Source organism: Equus asinus, chromosome 14 (assembly GCF_041296235.1).
Source record: "Equus asinus isolate D_3611 breed Donkey chromosome 14, EquAss-T2T_v2, whole genome shotgun sequence".
In the NCBI taxonomy this organism is placed as follows: Eukaryota; Metazoa; Chordata; class Mammalia; order Perissodactyla; family Equidae; genus Equus; species Equus asinus.
In genome coordinates this window covers 32,891,684-32,906,040 of record NC_091803.1, presented here as the reverse complement: position 1 = coordinate 32,906,040, position 14,357 = coordinate 32,891,684, and the positions used below count along the sequence as shown (strand labels likewise).

The 14,357-nt window shown below is 51.8% G+C and overlaps 1 protein-coding gene and 1 non-coding gene across 16 annotated transcripts in view; both read left to right on the top strand.

Annotated features, from left to right (window-relative positions):
- Nucleotides 1–709: 709 nt before the first annotated feature.
- TRNAL-AAG (transfer RNA leucine (anticodon AAG)) lies at nt 710–791 on the top strand. Its single transcript has one exon. It is a non-coding gene; the product is annotated as a tRNA-Leu (tRNA).
- Nucleotides 792–954: 163 nt separating this feature from the next.
- The window catches only part of POLR3E (RNA polymerase III subunit E), a 31,109-nt gene continuing 17,706 nt past the window's right edge, over nt 955–14,357 (top strand). For 2 of the 15 annotated variants that reach the window (XM_070484767.1, XM_014857888.3), the window contains exons 1-6: nt 955–1,111; nt 7,186–7,260; nt 8,525–8,575; nt 11,447–11,524; nt 12,287–12,402; nt 12,798–12,880. In XM_070484767.1, coding sequence (XP_070340868.1) covers nt 7,225–7,260; nt 8,525–8,575; nt 11,447–11,524; nt 12,287–12,402; nt 12,798–12,880 — 364 coding nt within the window. In that variant the 5' untranslated portion in view covers nt 955–1,111; nt 7,186–7,224. Of the gene's footprint in view, nt 1,112–7,164; nt 7,261–8,524; nt 8,576–8,954; nt 9,094–10,073; nt 10,214–11,446; nt 11,525–12,286; nt 12,450–12,797; nt 12,881–14,357 lie in introns of those variants that run through there. The other 13 variants (XM_070484769.1, XM_044746774.2, XM_070484768.1 and 10 more) reach the window with 12 other exon arrangements.

Below are 14,357 nucleotides of genomic sequence, written 5' to 3'. Positions count from 1 at the left end.
GCACTTTTTCTGTATTTTTAAATATCTATATACGTCCATATGGATAGATATTTGAAATATGTAGTTGGGTAAAAGTCAATTGCAGATCAATACTAATAGCACGATAATATGTAAAAACTCATACACAATAAAAACAAACCCTCTATTTTCTATGCGTACATATATCCATATGAATATATCCATATAACTTCACAGCAAAAGATCCAGAAGGATATATACGAAGCTGATGATAAGGGTTACCTCTGCGGAGGGGACTTAGCATGGGGGTCAAAGGTAAAAAGGCATTTGTACCTTATCTGCAAAGTTTTAATATTTTGCAAAATTTCACGTATTATTTGTGTAATTAAAAATTAAAACAACTTTTCACAGAGAAGGGCACAAACCAGCTCCCTGCTTTGGCTTCGGAGCCCGTGGTGCGGGTTTCTTCCAGAATTCGTCATTTCTCCCGGAGATACGTAACCCGAGGAGCGTGGCTTAACCTGAGGTCTCCGAGTTTAAACACCCGACTCAGAACACAGACTCAAACTGCTTTTCCCTTTAATCTATCTGGAACAACTCTGCATCTAAAGATTGGCGCAAATATTTTCTTTTAAATAGCTCTATCAAGATCAGGTAAAGCACATATTAAACAAAGAAACTCCGAGGAAAATGCGCTGCAAGTGCATTTAAGCGTATTAAGTAGGTCCCTGGAAGACTTCCCCTCCAGGCGGGTAGCGTGGCCGAGCGGTCTAAGGCGCTGGATTAAGGCTCCAGTCTCTTCGGGGGCGTGGGTTCGAATCCCACCGCTGCCAAGGTCAGCTTTTTGTCTGGTTCGCTTCCGCGCGGGGCTGTTTTCGGCTCTCTTTTGAGGGTGCGTGGGCGCCCCCTGCTGCCCGCCGGGCTAGCGGCCTGCATGAATGGAGCGGCGGAGCGGGCGGGTCCGTGTGCGCCGGGGCGGGGCATTGTGGGTAAAAGGAAGCGCGAGGGCCGGCCCGCTCCCCCCACGTGTCCGCCTGAGTTTCTCCACCAGCAACATGGCCGCTGCCTGAGAGGAGAGCCGGGCCGCCGCCGCCTCTGCAGCCCGCGGCTACCTGGGCCGTTGCCGCCGCCCGCTCGCGGGCCCAGCGGAGAGGTGAGTGCCGAGTTGGCAGCGCCCGCCTGGTCTTGAGCCGGCCCGCACTCCCGAGGTGGGCCTGGGCTGGGCTGCCGAGTAGGCCGGGAGGCCCGCGCCGTGCCCCGGGGCTGAGGGCCTCCGGCACTCGGGCGGGAAGGATGGGCAGCCTGCCCCGGTAGACCCTGGCCGGCCGCGGGCTCCGACCTGGCCCCGGCCCCGGAGTGGTGGGGGCCGCGGCCGATGCTGCCGGCGGTGACTCAGGGTCCAGCCGCCTTGCCCCTCCCGGCCCAGATGGGCCTTCTACGGGAGCACCTGTCCCAAGGCAGCCGGTGTCCGGCCGGCGCGGAGGCTTGTGGCGATGGCTGCGTGGTGGGCGTGAGAAGGGGGCCTGCCCACCCGCCAGGGAGGCAAAACCATTGGACAGTGTGGCTCGGGGCCGGCGGCCCGCCCGCCCTGATGGGCAGGGGGAAGGTACCAGGCCTGCCTGGGTCCCCTGCTCGCCGCTGAACCAGATCAGCCTCCGCCCGGCCAGGCCCGGAATTCTTCGTTCATTTGTTGAAGCCACCATTCAGTGATGATTGGGAGCCAACTCTATGCCGCGGATGCGACCCTGACCATTTGGTCAGAGGAGGGGTCAGTAAGCACGTCAAGTAAACCAGTAAAGAAACAAGGTCGTTCTGTTCTTAGTTTTAGAATCACTAGGTTTGGGGGCAGGAAGAGGAGATCTTAGCACACGCCGCAGTTTCTTCGTCTGTGAAATGGGGATAATAGAATTTCCTATCTCATAGGGTTGTGGTGAGGGCTAAATCGGGTAAGACGGGAGAAGCTCCAGCTTGCAGCGTTTGATTTGTGGCTAAATCTCATATCCTCTTAGATTAGAAGAAAACGTGTTGCCAAGTAATAACAAACACTCTCACAGGTTACGTTAATCACGTAGTTAATCCTCACCGCAGTCTTCTGGAGGTCGGTACTTTATAATCCCCTTTTTAGGGATGAAAATAGCGAACGATAACGGACATTTAAACAGTGCCAGGTGGGCTGTGGATGGTGAGTAGCAAGCGTGGGATTTGAACCTCTGCAGTTCTGCTCTGGAGTCCAGGCTTTTACCCACTATACCATACTGCCTTTTATTGGAAGTGTGTGCAGCATAGTGGTTAAGAATGAGAATAAGAATCTTTGACAGCAAGACCCCGCTTTCTGTCCTGGCTCTGCCATTCTCTAGCGCTGTCACCTTGGGCAAGTTACTTACTCTTTGAACCTTAGTTTCCTCATTTCTTAATTTCGGATGATAAATCTTGATTTATAGGGCTATTGAGAAGGTTAAATGAGAATGTATTTCAAGTCCATAGAGAAGGATCTGACACTCAGTTAAGGGTTAATTAGTTCTTCTTGTCCCCTAGGCCAAGTCTTCCTTTAGCAGAGGTGGAAACTGAGGTGACCCAGAGAGGGGAGATACCTTGTCCAGGGGATACAGCCAGTTAGTGGCCAGGCCTTGAGACTGTTTGCCCTGGGGCCCTCTCCTCTTAACTCCGTTGTATTTTATCCCCTCAGACCTCGCTCACTCCCTCCAACAGCTGGAGATCATTTGGAGTTGCCTCTGCTTTTCTAATTGACAGATTAGATTCCTGGGTGCTCTGAACCCCTCCTTAGCTCCACCTGGTGTCCTTGTCCCCTTTCCATTTATTGAGCAGCTCCCTGTTGAGGGAAGTTTCCTGTGCCTAAGGCCACGGAGCCACTGCCACAGAGTCTGCTTGTGGCCACAAGACCCCCTGTTGAGGCTCGGGTAGTCACTGCTGTCAGGGGAGCTTGGCTTGTGGTGGCTGGGAGGCCTGCTCTGGCCTGGGCCACAGCCACTGTCTGTTCTCCAGTGTCCATGCGGCTCAGTCTCTTGGCCCCCACTCTGTTGATGGGGCAGAGGTAGGCTCACGGGGTTGAGGTTGTGTGACCCCCTGATTTCAGACACTCGTTCATTGAATCTTTGTACTATATTGAGGGTCTACTTTATGCGAGGCACTGTTCTAGGAATGGGAAAATAGCGTGAGTTTAAAAAGAAAAGATGATCATCCCCATAACAAATCCCCATAAAAATCTCCACTTTTTTTGAGGAAACTGAAGCATCTAGAGACCCTCATAGAGCTCAGATTCTAGTGCAGAAGACAGACAATGCATAAGGAGACAGGCTAGGTAGTTCCAGATCGTGATAAGAACCGCGAAGGAAGTAAAATTGGGAGATGTGGTAGTGACTGGGAAGGGGTTGGAGGTGGGCGAGGGGCTCTTTTAGATGGGGCGGTCAAGGAATCTTAGCTCCTTCTGGAGGGGGTGGTGGTGATGTCTAATGAGAAGGAGCCAGCCTTGAAAAGACCTGGGGAAAATGGATGATGTGGAAAGGTCATGAGGGAGGCTGGAGCTTGGCCTGTTGGAAGCCCAGCAAGTGGTCACCTGGCCAAGGGGATGATGAGGGAAAGGTGGGGCAGGATCATGTAGGGCCTTGGGGCCATGAAAGAGAGTTGGGATTTTTTTGCATGTGACAGTTGAAGAGTTTTGAGCAGGGTAATGATGTGATTTACTTTTTTACAAGAATAACTTGGGCCGTTTCTGGGAGGATTGGAGGTAGGAAAGAGGGGCCACAGGAAGACTTGTTGGAGCAGTACCTTTCAAATTGCAGGTCAAGATTTATTAGTGGGATGTGAAATCAACTTGGGATTTTAATCAGCTTTTTTTTTTTTTTTTTTTTACTGAGGAAGATTGACCCTGAGCTAACATCTATGCCAGTCTCCCTCTATTTTGTATGTGGGTCACAGCCACAGCATGGCTACTAATGAGTGGTGTAGGTCCACACCCAGGAACCACACCTGGGCTGCTGGAGCAGAGCGCACTGAACTTAACCAGTAGGCCACTGGACTGGCCCTGTAACCAGCATTTTTAATTTTAATGAGCAAGAGTAGAAAACGTCACTGCATCACATCTACTGGAGACAATTATGGCTGTATGAAACCTTGTTTTAGTTGTGTAATTGTATATATGTTCTGGGTTGTTTATATGAAATGGATTTCTTTTTTTGTTTTTAAAGATATGGTTTTTTTTTTTTTTTTTTGGTTAGGAAGATTGGCCCTGAGCTAACATCTGTTGCCAGTCTTCCTCTTTTTTTTTTTTTTTTTTTTTAATCTCCAAAGCCCCAGTACATAGTTGTATATCCTAGTTGTAGGTCCTTCTGATTCTTCTGTGTGGGGCACCACCTCAGCGTGGCTTGATGAGTGGTGTGTAGGTCCATGCCCAGGAGCCAAACAGTTGAACCCTGGGCCGCAGAAGTGGAGCACACAAACTTAGCCAGTATGCCACCTGGCCAGCCCCTGAAATGGGTTTCTTACTGTGGGTCTTAGGCTCAAAACTTTGAAAACCACTAAGTTGGATGATGTTGGGTGGGAGGATGAAGCGAGGTGTTTAACCCCTGCAGTAACCCAATCAGGTGTACCTTGGAGGGAGGGGCTCCAGCTCAAGGTACCTCATCCTCCCTGAGCTCCTCTGTGGCTGGGAGAGGCCAGCAGAGCACAAGAGCCGGGAAAGCCTGTCTGGGAGAATGATTGCGGTTTGGGAATCTCCCTGGCCACACCCTCTTAGTATAAATGATCTGTTCCCTGGCTCACCTGGAAGGCCCCAGTCTCAGTTGTGAACACAGCCAACTGCAGAGAAGGTAGGTGCTTGACGTACATCTGTGGTCTTGGCAGCCAGTGCAGATGGGGGGGTCTTGGGCTCCCCCATCAATTGCTCTCTGTCTGGGCCTTAGAAGGCACCTAACACTGTCCTTTCGGGACTTTTTTTTTTTTTTTTTGAGGAAGATTAGCCCTGAGCTAACTACTGCCAATCCTCTTTTTGCTGAAGGAAGACTGGCCCTGGGCTAACATCCATGCCCATCTTCCTCTACTTTATATGTGGGATGCCTACCACAGCATGGCTTTTGCCATGTCCGCACCCGGGATCTGAACCAGCGAACCCCGGGCTGCCGAGAAGTGGAATGCACGAACTTAAAACTGCTGCACCACTGGGCCGGCCCTCGGGGCTTCTGATTTCCCCCAGTCTTCCATCTCCTGGCTGTCGTGATGGCCTATTTCCCTCTAGTCTGTCTTTTTACCCCCTCCAGATTTTCCTCTACTCAGAATCCTTTGGTAGCTCCCTATTAAATAGCATTCCTGTGATCCATTTATTTGGACAACAAATATGTATTGAGTATCTGGCACTGGGGCTACAGCAAGGGACCAAATAGATGCAAATCTCTGCTTTTTCTGTAGCTTCCAGCTAGTGGCAATGGTGGTGGGGACAGATAATAAACACAGAGCTATACACAGTCACAGGGCGATAGGTGCTATGGAGAAAACCAGAGCAGGGAAGGGAGTTGGGGGGGGGGGTTGCAATTTTGAATTGGGTGGACAGGGAAGGTCTTAGCCATGAGCTGACATTTGAGCAGAAACCTTAAAGAGGAGGAGGGAGTCATGAGGCGATCAGAGGGGAGAGCCCTTACAAAGGCCCAGAGGTGGGGTGGGAGGGGAGAGAAGAGGGAAGGAGGCCTGTGGGAGATGAGCTCTGAGAGGTAAAGTCGGGGGGGGGGGGGGGGGGGGGCGTTCATAAAGACTTTGGCTTTTGTTCTGAGTGAGATGGGAGGGAGGAGGCCTTCGAAGGCAGAGGAGTGACATGATCTGACTTGGCTTTCCAAAGGACCAGGGGCTGTGGGCTGGAGCCCAGATTGGAGGGGCAGGGCTGGAAGCGGGGAGAGCAGTCAGGAGGCTGTTGCGGTAATGCAGGTAAGAGATAGAACTGGACTGGACTGGGGCTGTGGCAGTGGGGGTGGCCAGTTTCCAGACGTTCTCTGGAGGTGGAACTGACCGGGTTTGCTGGTGCGGGATGAGAGGAAGAGAAGCATTTAGGATGATGCCGGCATTTTGGCCTGAGCAGTCCGAGTTTGGAATGTGTATTGGGAATAAGTGAGGTGGTTTCCGGTGGTGTTGCTCAGGCAGGGGCCTTTGATGATGTTGAATCCCACCCATGGTGAAGGTATTTTGCCTTTTTAAATATTAAATAGCTCAAATGTTAAGTTGGTAAGATAAAAATCCTGGTGGTCTTACTCGAAAGTAGAGGTCCGGGCACTGCTGAGATCTGAGGGTGCCCAGGCGCCTTCACTCGCCCTCCGCGTGGAGACCTGCAGCCTTCCCTCCTCCAGCCGCTTGAAGCGCTTCCTGTCACCTGCGATCCCTCCTCCCCTCTGCTCTCCAGGCTTGTCCTAATCCTTCATGACCCGGCCCAAATGCCCCGCCCGGCCCCTTCCCTTCCCTCTTCTGAACCCCCCTACCTGGAGCTGCTCCCTGAAGTCGTATGGCCTGGCTTTGACTTCTGTTGCGTCCTCTTGCTTGCTGTGTGGCTTTGGGTAACATACGTAAAATGTCTCCACTTTCCAAATGTTCCAGTCTCCTCATTATAAAATGGGGGCAGTCAAGCCACTTACAGGGTTGTGTTGCACACATTAGAGAAAAGTATGTGAAGAGGGCCATTTTCAGATACACACACACACGCAGAGACCCAGAGAGCAGAGTCATCTCACTCGAGGTTGGGCTTAAAGTCAGCTTGAAAATCAAACATCAGAGACAGGGACAGCCTGGAAGGCCCTGGGACTGTCTGCTCTTCCTGTTGGACGTTGGACTCGTTAGAGCTTCCCGATGGCCCCCAGTTAGTTCTCGAGTGTTTTCATCATGGTTGTGGACCCGCCAGCCTCCAGCCTCCTGCCTGGCGGTGCCTTCTTCTTTGTGAGTGGTCAGAGAGCCTTAAAACCAGTCATTTGTTCTTTCCCACAGGTGCAGCTGATGTGGTGACTTGGGTCCACCTATTTGTACCCATTGCTTGGTTGTTTATCTGTTTCTTTTTTTGGCTGATGGGGTATACGGTGGGCTGAGTATTTTCGACTTCATGATAGATGTAGAAATGAGATGAGTTTCTGTTTGTCTTGGGCTCCTCTCTCCCAAGGCAGGGCCTTTTGTAGAATAGGGACTCAGAAGTGTCGGCTGAACGACTGACTGACGGTCCAGGCCTCTTGCTGTCCCTTGCAGGTCAAGTCTGAGAACTGTGCGGCTGGCTCCCCCCCTAGTATGGCCAATGAAGAGGATGACCCAGTTGTACAGGAGGTAACTGCTGGTCCCCACCCTCTGCTCGGGCTGCCAGGGAAAGCGCCGGGCCCAGGGCTGCAGGCAGTGGGGCTGGGCCCCTTTCGTCCGTCCTCAGGCTGGCCCTGGACCTGTTGGCATCTCCTCTGCCTGGAACCCTCTTCTCCCGGATTCCTGCCTGGCTGACCTTCTCACTGCCTACGGGTCTCTGATCCTGCATCAGGTCGTCAGCGAGGCTTCCCTGACTACCCTGCCTCGTGGGCCACGCCCCTGCACACTGCCCCCAGCACTCCCAACCCCTTACCTTGGCCATGCTTTGCACTCGGCCACAGCACTCATCAGCCTAGACATCAGTCTTGTTCCACTGGAATGTAAGCTTTATGAGGGCAGGGATTTTGTTTTCTTTGTCACTGTGTCCACAAAGCCAAGTTAGTGCCTAGCACTTAATAGATACTCAGTGACTATTTGTTGAATGAATGAATGAATGGGGTTGACAACTCCCCCTTCTTCCTGGGCTTACCCAGGTTCAGTCATTCAGCAGTTGTTCACTGGATCCACTGTGTGCCGGGGGCAGTGAGTGAGGCGTGTTCCTGCCCTTGGGAAGCTTAGGATCTGCAGGGTGAGACTGACAAGGAAGGAGTCTCAAGTTGCAGAGGGTGGGAAGGTGGGTTCCAGATCCGGACACATCCTAGGGCCTCTTGGCCTTTGCACATGCTGTTCCTGCCACCTAGAATTCCTTCGTGCATACCTCCCCTGCACCTGATGACCCTTTACTCATCCTTAAGGCCTGGAGGTGGGAGAGAACGTGGTTCGTAGGAAGAGCTAGGAAGCAGGTAAACTTCTGCATGGTAGGGCAGGGGGCGCTGAGTGTTGAGAAGAAAGAAAGTAGGGCCAGGTCAGTCTCGGAGGGACTTTCGGACCACCTAAGACAGAGTGACAGGCTGATCCTGGACGGGTGGCGGAGGGCCCTGACAGGTGGGTGAGCGTTCCCCTGCTCCATCCTCATCAGAACAGTGCTTCATCTAGGATGCATCCTGATCTGGGCAGCCCCAGGGAAGAGGCTTCTTTGTTCGGTTGTAGTGAACCTGGATAGCAGGCCCTGGATATATGCAGACTGAAGACTTGGGTCCCTTTGTTTTTAGCATTAGCTGAGCTATTCCCTCCACTCCCAAACTGCCTTTCCAGGCCGCCATCCCTTACCTGAAATTGGAGGTGCGTGCACATGCAAGTACAGGTCAGGCACTGGGTTCTGTCTCCTGATTGAGTCTTCTTCTCTTGTCCCCAGATCGATGTGTACTTGGCCAAAAGTCTGGCAGAGAAGCTCTATCTGTTTCAGGTAATTATGGGGCTTGAAGGTAAAGGGGTACAAAGCAGTGTTGGTGGAGTGGTGGAGATGCAGTAAGTGGTGGGCTGGGAACTGTGGGAAACCTCAGCCTCGCTTAGAATTCTTAGTGCAGAGGGTGCGATAAGAGGGTTCTCTTTGCTTTTGTGGGCAGGTCAATAGTGGCCTCTCATTTTGAGGATGGAAAACTAAGGCAACTGTGAGCGGCAGGATGGTGTAGTGGTTAGAGCTTGGGCTCTGGGGACAGACTGCCGCATGGAGGCCCAGCTCCATCGCAACTAAGCTGTGAGCCCTTGGGCAAGTTCCTTGATCTCTCTGTGCCTCAATTTCCCTATTTGCAAAGTGGTGACGGTAATAATATCTGCCTTGTAGGGTCCCCATGGGGATTAGATGAGTCCATATTAAAGTGCTTAGAACACTGCCTGGCACAGAGCTAGCACTGAGCATGTTGGCCACCATCATTTCTGGAGCAGCGCCGGGGCAGCAGCAGTGAACCCTCAGTCCTGCCAGCTGTGAGTCCCCTGAGTTGTTATCCCTGCCCCCTCCCCTCTCTCCTGGGCTGGTAGCTGTCCTAGTGGGTCTCAGGCATTGAGCATTGACTGTTTGCAGGCACTGCTTAAAGCACTTTACATATGTTAACTCATTTCATCCCACAAGAACCCATGGTGGTTATTATGAGTGTAACTTTCTAATGGCTTTATTGAGATGTAATTCACACACCATTCCATTCCCCCATTTGGGTGTATAATGCAGTGGATTTTAGTCTATTCACGGGGTTGTGCAACCTGCACTGCAGTCTATTTTAGGACTTTTTTTTTTCCTGCGCACCCCTACCTTCCCATTCCCATGTGCAGCCCTAGGCAACCATTAACCTATTTTCTCTCTCTCTGGATTTGCCTAGTCTGGACACTTCGTATAAACGGAATCAAGTAGTATGTGGCCTTTTGCATCTGGCTTGTTTTACTTAGCATAATATTTTCCCAGTTCTCCCATGTTGTAGCATGTATCAGTTCCTCATTCCTTTTTACAGATGTGTAATACTCCATTGTATGGATATATACACACCACGTTTTGTTTATCCATGCATCAGTTGATGGGTATTTGGGTTGTTCCACTTTTTGCCATGAATAATGCTGCTGTAAACATTTCTGTACAAGTGTTTGTATGAACATGTGTTTTCATTTCTCTCGGGTGTGAACCTAGGAGTGGAATTGCTGGGTCATATGGAAACACTGTGTTTACTGTTTTGAGGAATTGACAGGCTGTTCTGCACCACTTTACATTCCCAACAATAACGTTATTGTTTTAAGTATTTTTGTCCCCGTATTGCGTAGGAGAAAATGAGGCACAGGGAAGCTAGTAACTTGTGCAAGGGGCCTGGGACGGGGTGGCAGAAGTGGTGCTCCAAACGTGTGCTAAGAGGCCTGGCGTCCATCCTCTGGGGTCTGCTTTTACAGGCCTTGGGGCTGGAGGCCTGTCCTTTGGGCCTTCTGAACGTAGTTCCTTGAGTGACCGCAAAATGATGGTGGAGCTGGTGGTGGTGAAGTGACCCTGGCGTGTTCATGGTGTGCCAGGCCCTGTGCTGGTTTCAGCTCCATTTGCCTCATCCCCTGCTTCCAGCGGCCCTGTGAGGTGAGAATGCTCAGGCTCGGGGAGGTGAGGAGCTGAAATAGCAAGTGGCAGACTTAGGACTAGAACCCAGGCCTCTGTGGTTCCAGAACCTGTGCCCTTCACCACCACCCTTCCCAGCCCAAGATGTGAAGATCACAGAGCTGCCTGGGACCTTGGCCAACCAGAGGCCTCCCGGGCTGTCGTGAGTGAGCTTGTCCCAGCCCAGTCCCCTTTCAAAGGCTCATCCAGACCAGCTGAGCTGCAGGCTGTTCCTGGACCTGCGCTCCAAGGTCCTGCCCCACGCTCCGGCCCGGGAAGCAGGGCAGAGTCACTGTGTTGCAATTTCAGTGAGATTTTAGGAAACACCCATTTCTTTGGGCTGGCATGTAGCTAATCTGAAATGGCCTCCAGGGGAGAGTTTACTTTACGCACTGCTGCCTCCACCAGGCTCATTTCAGTCTGTCACGGTGCCAGCAGCGATGGCCACAGCTTTTTGAGAGTGAGTTCAAACCTTGACCTGTCCATCCACCCAGTAGCATACGTACAATGTGGGAGAAAGAAAGAAGTGCGTCTGTGAGGATTGACGTGGAAAGATGTCCCCAGTGTGTTCAGAGCAAAGAAGCAATTTCAGGGCAGTACGTTAAGGTGTGACATAAAAATAACTTCACGCATGACAACACTCAGGCCCGGAGAGGGCTCTCTGAGCAGGCCAGTGGCAGACCAGCTCCCTTCTCTGCCTTCAACTTTTTATTATGGGAAAGTTCACGTGTAAGCAAAAGAAGAGAGATGAGATAATGAGTTCCCATGTATCCTTCGTCAGGCTTCAGCAGTGAGCAGCACTTTGCCAGTCTTGTTTTTCTTCTTTGCTCCCTGTGGTCTCATTTCACTTGTCCTTGTCTCCCTGGATGGCCTGGTAACTAGCAATTAGACCTTGTACCCTCACTCTTGACTCCCATGGCAGTGCTCTGTGTGTTACTAGAGCCCAAAGGGTGATGTGAGCTGGTGCCTGTTTGGGTTCTTGATGCCTAGGCATGTCTCTTGGAAGTCAAAGACATTGAAAATTGCCCTTTGGAAGACGGCTGGGTGGACCCAATGAGAATGGGATGCAGGTGGAGACCAGCAGAGCCTAGTGGAGCCTCTGATCTCTGCTGGGGGTGGGCCTGGGGGTTGAGGGTGGCTGTGGTGATTCTTGGCTGGAGCCCCTGGAGTGCAGCTCTGGGCAGGATGGACTGACGGCTCCCTTCCCCTCCCCAGTACCCTGTGCGCCCAGCCTCGATGACCTACGATGACATTCCGCACCTCTCAGCCAAGATCAAGCCCAAGCAGCAGAAGGTGGGGCTGTCCTCTGATGGAGGTGGGGGATGGGAGTGGTGATGTGGGTGGGGGCTGATGGAGACCAGGAGACGGGCCTTTTGCGGACTGGAAGCCCAGAGAAGGAGCTGTTGGAGAGTTAGGAGGAGAACCAGTAGCTTAGGAAGGAAGGAGTTCCAGAAGGAAAGAGGTTGGGCATTTCCAGAGGAGGCCAGGGAGGAATGTGGCTGAGGATGAGTTAGAGAATGGGATGCGGGGGAAAGGGCAATGGGAATGACTCGTGTTCACAGGGTAAGGCTGGGGGCCAGTGTGCAGCAGGCCTTGTGACGGGGAAATCTCATGCCTCGCAGGGATGGGTGACCGGGACCGGGAGGACTGGGGATGTGCCCCCATCTGGGTGGCTGCAGCTCTCGCTCCCGTTGTCACATAGAAGTGCTCTTCAGGGATTGCCCAGTTCTGCTGACTTTTTAAGAGAGGGTGGAGATAAAAGATTTCATGAGAAATCTCTTGATTTTTTAAATCCGGATATAGATCTTTGGGAGTAGAGTTGGGGGACAAACAAAACTACGTGAAAACCCCCAAAAAAGCCTTTTCTGTTGGAATTTGGGTTTATGGCCTTTGGTGTGGACTGCAGCCTAGAGACCCTTGGGAAGGGACATGTGTCAGTCCTGCTGCTGAGCAGGGCCAAGACTGGCAAGACTGGGGTTAGGAGGTGGCCATGGCATCCCCTGGGGACTGTGCCTCAGCGTCCTTATAGCTGGTGGGGGTGCTTGGTGCCTCCAGGTAGAGCTTGAGATGGCCATCGACACCCTGAATCCCAACTATTGCCGCAGCAAAGGGGAGCAGATTGCACTGAATGTGGATGGCGCCTGTGCCGACGAGACCAGCACATATTCCTCGTGAGTTCCCCAGGCCCCAAGGCGTCCGAGCTTCGCTGTGTTCAAATGTGAGCCTTCCAAAGGCTTTAAGACACCTAAGTCCTTGTGCCCCCTTGCTCAGCTCCCTACCAGTGTCTCACTTTTGCATGGCTGGGCCCACCTCAGACCTTTCTCTCTTGAGATGATGGCCCCTTGATGGGAGTGGGAGCTCCCACCCCCTGCCTGTCTCTTGGGCTACAGACAGGCCTTGAATTGTCTCATGTGAGCTTCCCTCTTGAGGTACGTTAGCCTCTCCTGTGGCGTTGGTCCCTCGCTGTTGGATTTCATAAAGTGTTTAGGGTGGAGGGGGCTGAGCCTGCCAGGTCCTGGGTCTGCAGCTTCTTTCCCCTTGATGTCTGTTCTCCCTGTGCTCCCAGGAAGCTGATGGACAAGCAGACGTTCTGCTCCTCCCAGACCACCAGTAACACGTCCCGTTACGCTGCTGCGCTCTACAGGCAAGGTACCCGCAGCTGGGCATCCCGGGCACTATGGCTTGTGGAGGCTGACTGGGTGGGAGGGAAGCAGGATGGGGGCTGGGACAGGGAGAGGCAGGCCTTCCCTGGCCTGGTGTCCAGCCCCTTCCTCCCTGAATGCTAGATGCCTGCAGCGGCCAGGCAGGTTGTGGAAATAACAGATTGTCAGGGGGCTCGAATTGGCCATCTTTAGGGACTTCTGGCTAGACACCCTCCGACATGATAGGGATGGGGCTCCAAGGTCATTGTCCTTTTGGGACACAGATACACACACAGAGAATAACTTTTGAGACAGGTGGTGGAATTTTGTTTTAAAGATGAGGTACTCATGACCCAGCAATTCCATTCTTAGACAGCATATCTGCCCAAGAGTGATGAAAACCTGTGTCGACACAAAAACTTTTACACGGATGTTCTTGGCAGCATCATTCATGATGTTGAAAAGATGGAAATGATCCACATGTCCATCAGCCGACGCATGGATGACAGCATGTGGTCTAGCCATGCAGTGGAATGTTATTTGGCCATGTAATGGAATGAAGTACTGATAGATGCTCCAACGTGGACGAGCCTTGAAAGCAGTGAGCTAAGTGAAAGAAGCCAGACACAAAGGGCCCCGTGTTGTGTGATTCCACTCATATGAAATGTTCAGAATAGGCAAATCCATCGAGACAGAAAGTAGATTAGTGGTTACCAGGGGAGGAGAGTGGAATGGGGAGTGACTGCTCATGGGTACAGGGTTTCTTTTTGGGGTGATGAAAATGTTCTTAAATTGATTGTGGTGCTAGTGGTGCAGCTCTGTGAATATATTAAAATACATTGAATTGTATGCTTTAAACGGGTGAATTATATCGCAGTAAAGCTATGAAGAAGTACAAGGTACTGTAAGTATTTAGAGTTTATAAAGCAATAAATGCAACTAATTTGAACACGTGGGAAACAGAGTAGAAGCGGAAGTAGTGTTGAATAACCATACTCTTCTTTCGTGAACCTGCATCTCAAGGATATAGTTCTTTAAAGCCACATTCCTCGCAGCCAGATCATTCATTTATTTACTCCTTATCTCAAGCATTTGTTCCTCTGGAGTCCACAGAGCCATTTCCACAGAGCCTTAGCATCTGGCTTCTTCTCTTTCAAGCCTCCATTGACTTGATTCAGATCGATTGTCTTTGCACTGCCTCCCAGTGCATGGGTTTGAGTCACAAGGAAAAGTCATGATCTTCGTCACACTGCACAGACAGTCCTCCACCTGGCTGTGCCAGGGGCCACTTCTTGCGCCACATTTGCCCGAGCAGACTTCTCCGTGGGGCGGGTGGCATTTTGACACGGAGAGGTGGGAGGATGCGAAGGAGAGGAAATCGGGGTGTGTGTGGGATTAGGGAGGCAGTGAGGGTGGTGTGGCAAAGGCCTGGCGGGGGAGCGAGCAGGGTTTGTTTGGTGTGGATGAGTTGCTCTGTGGTCGGA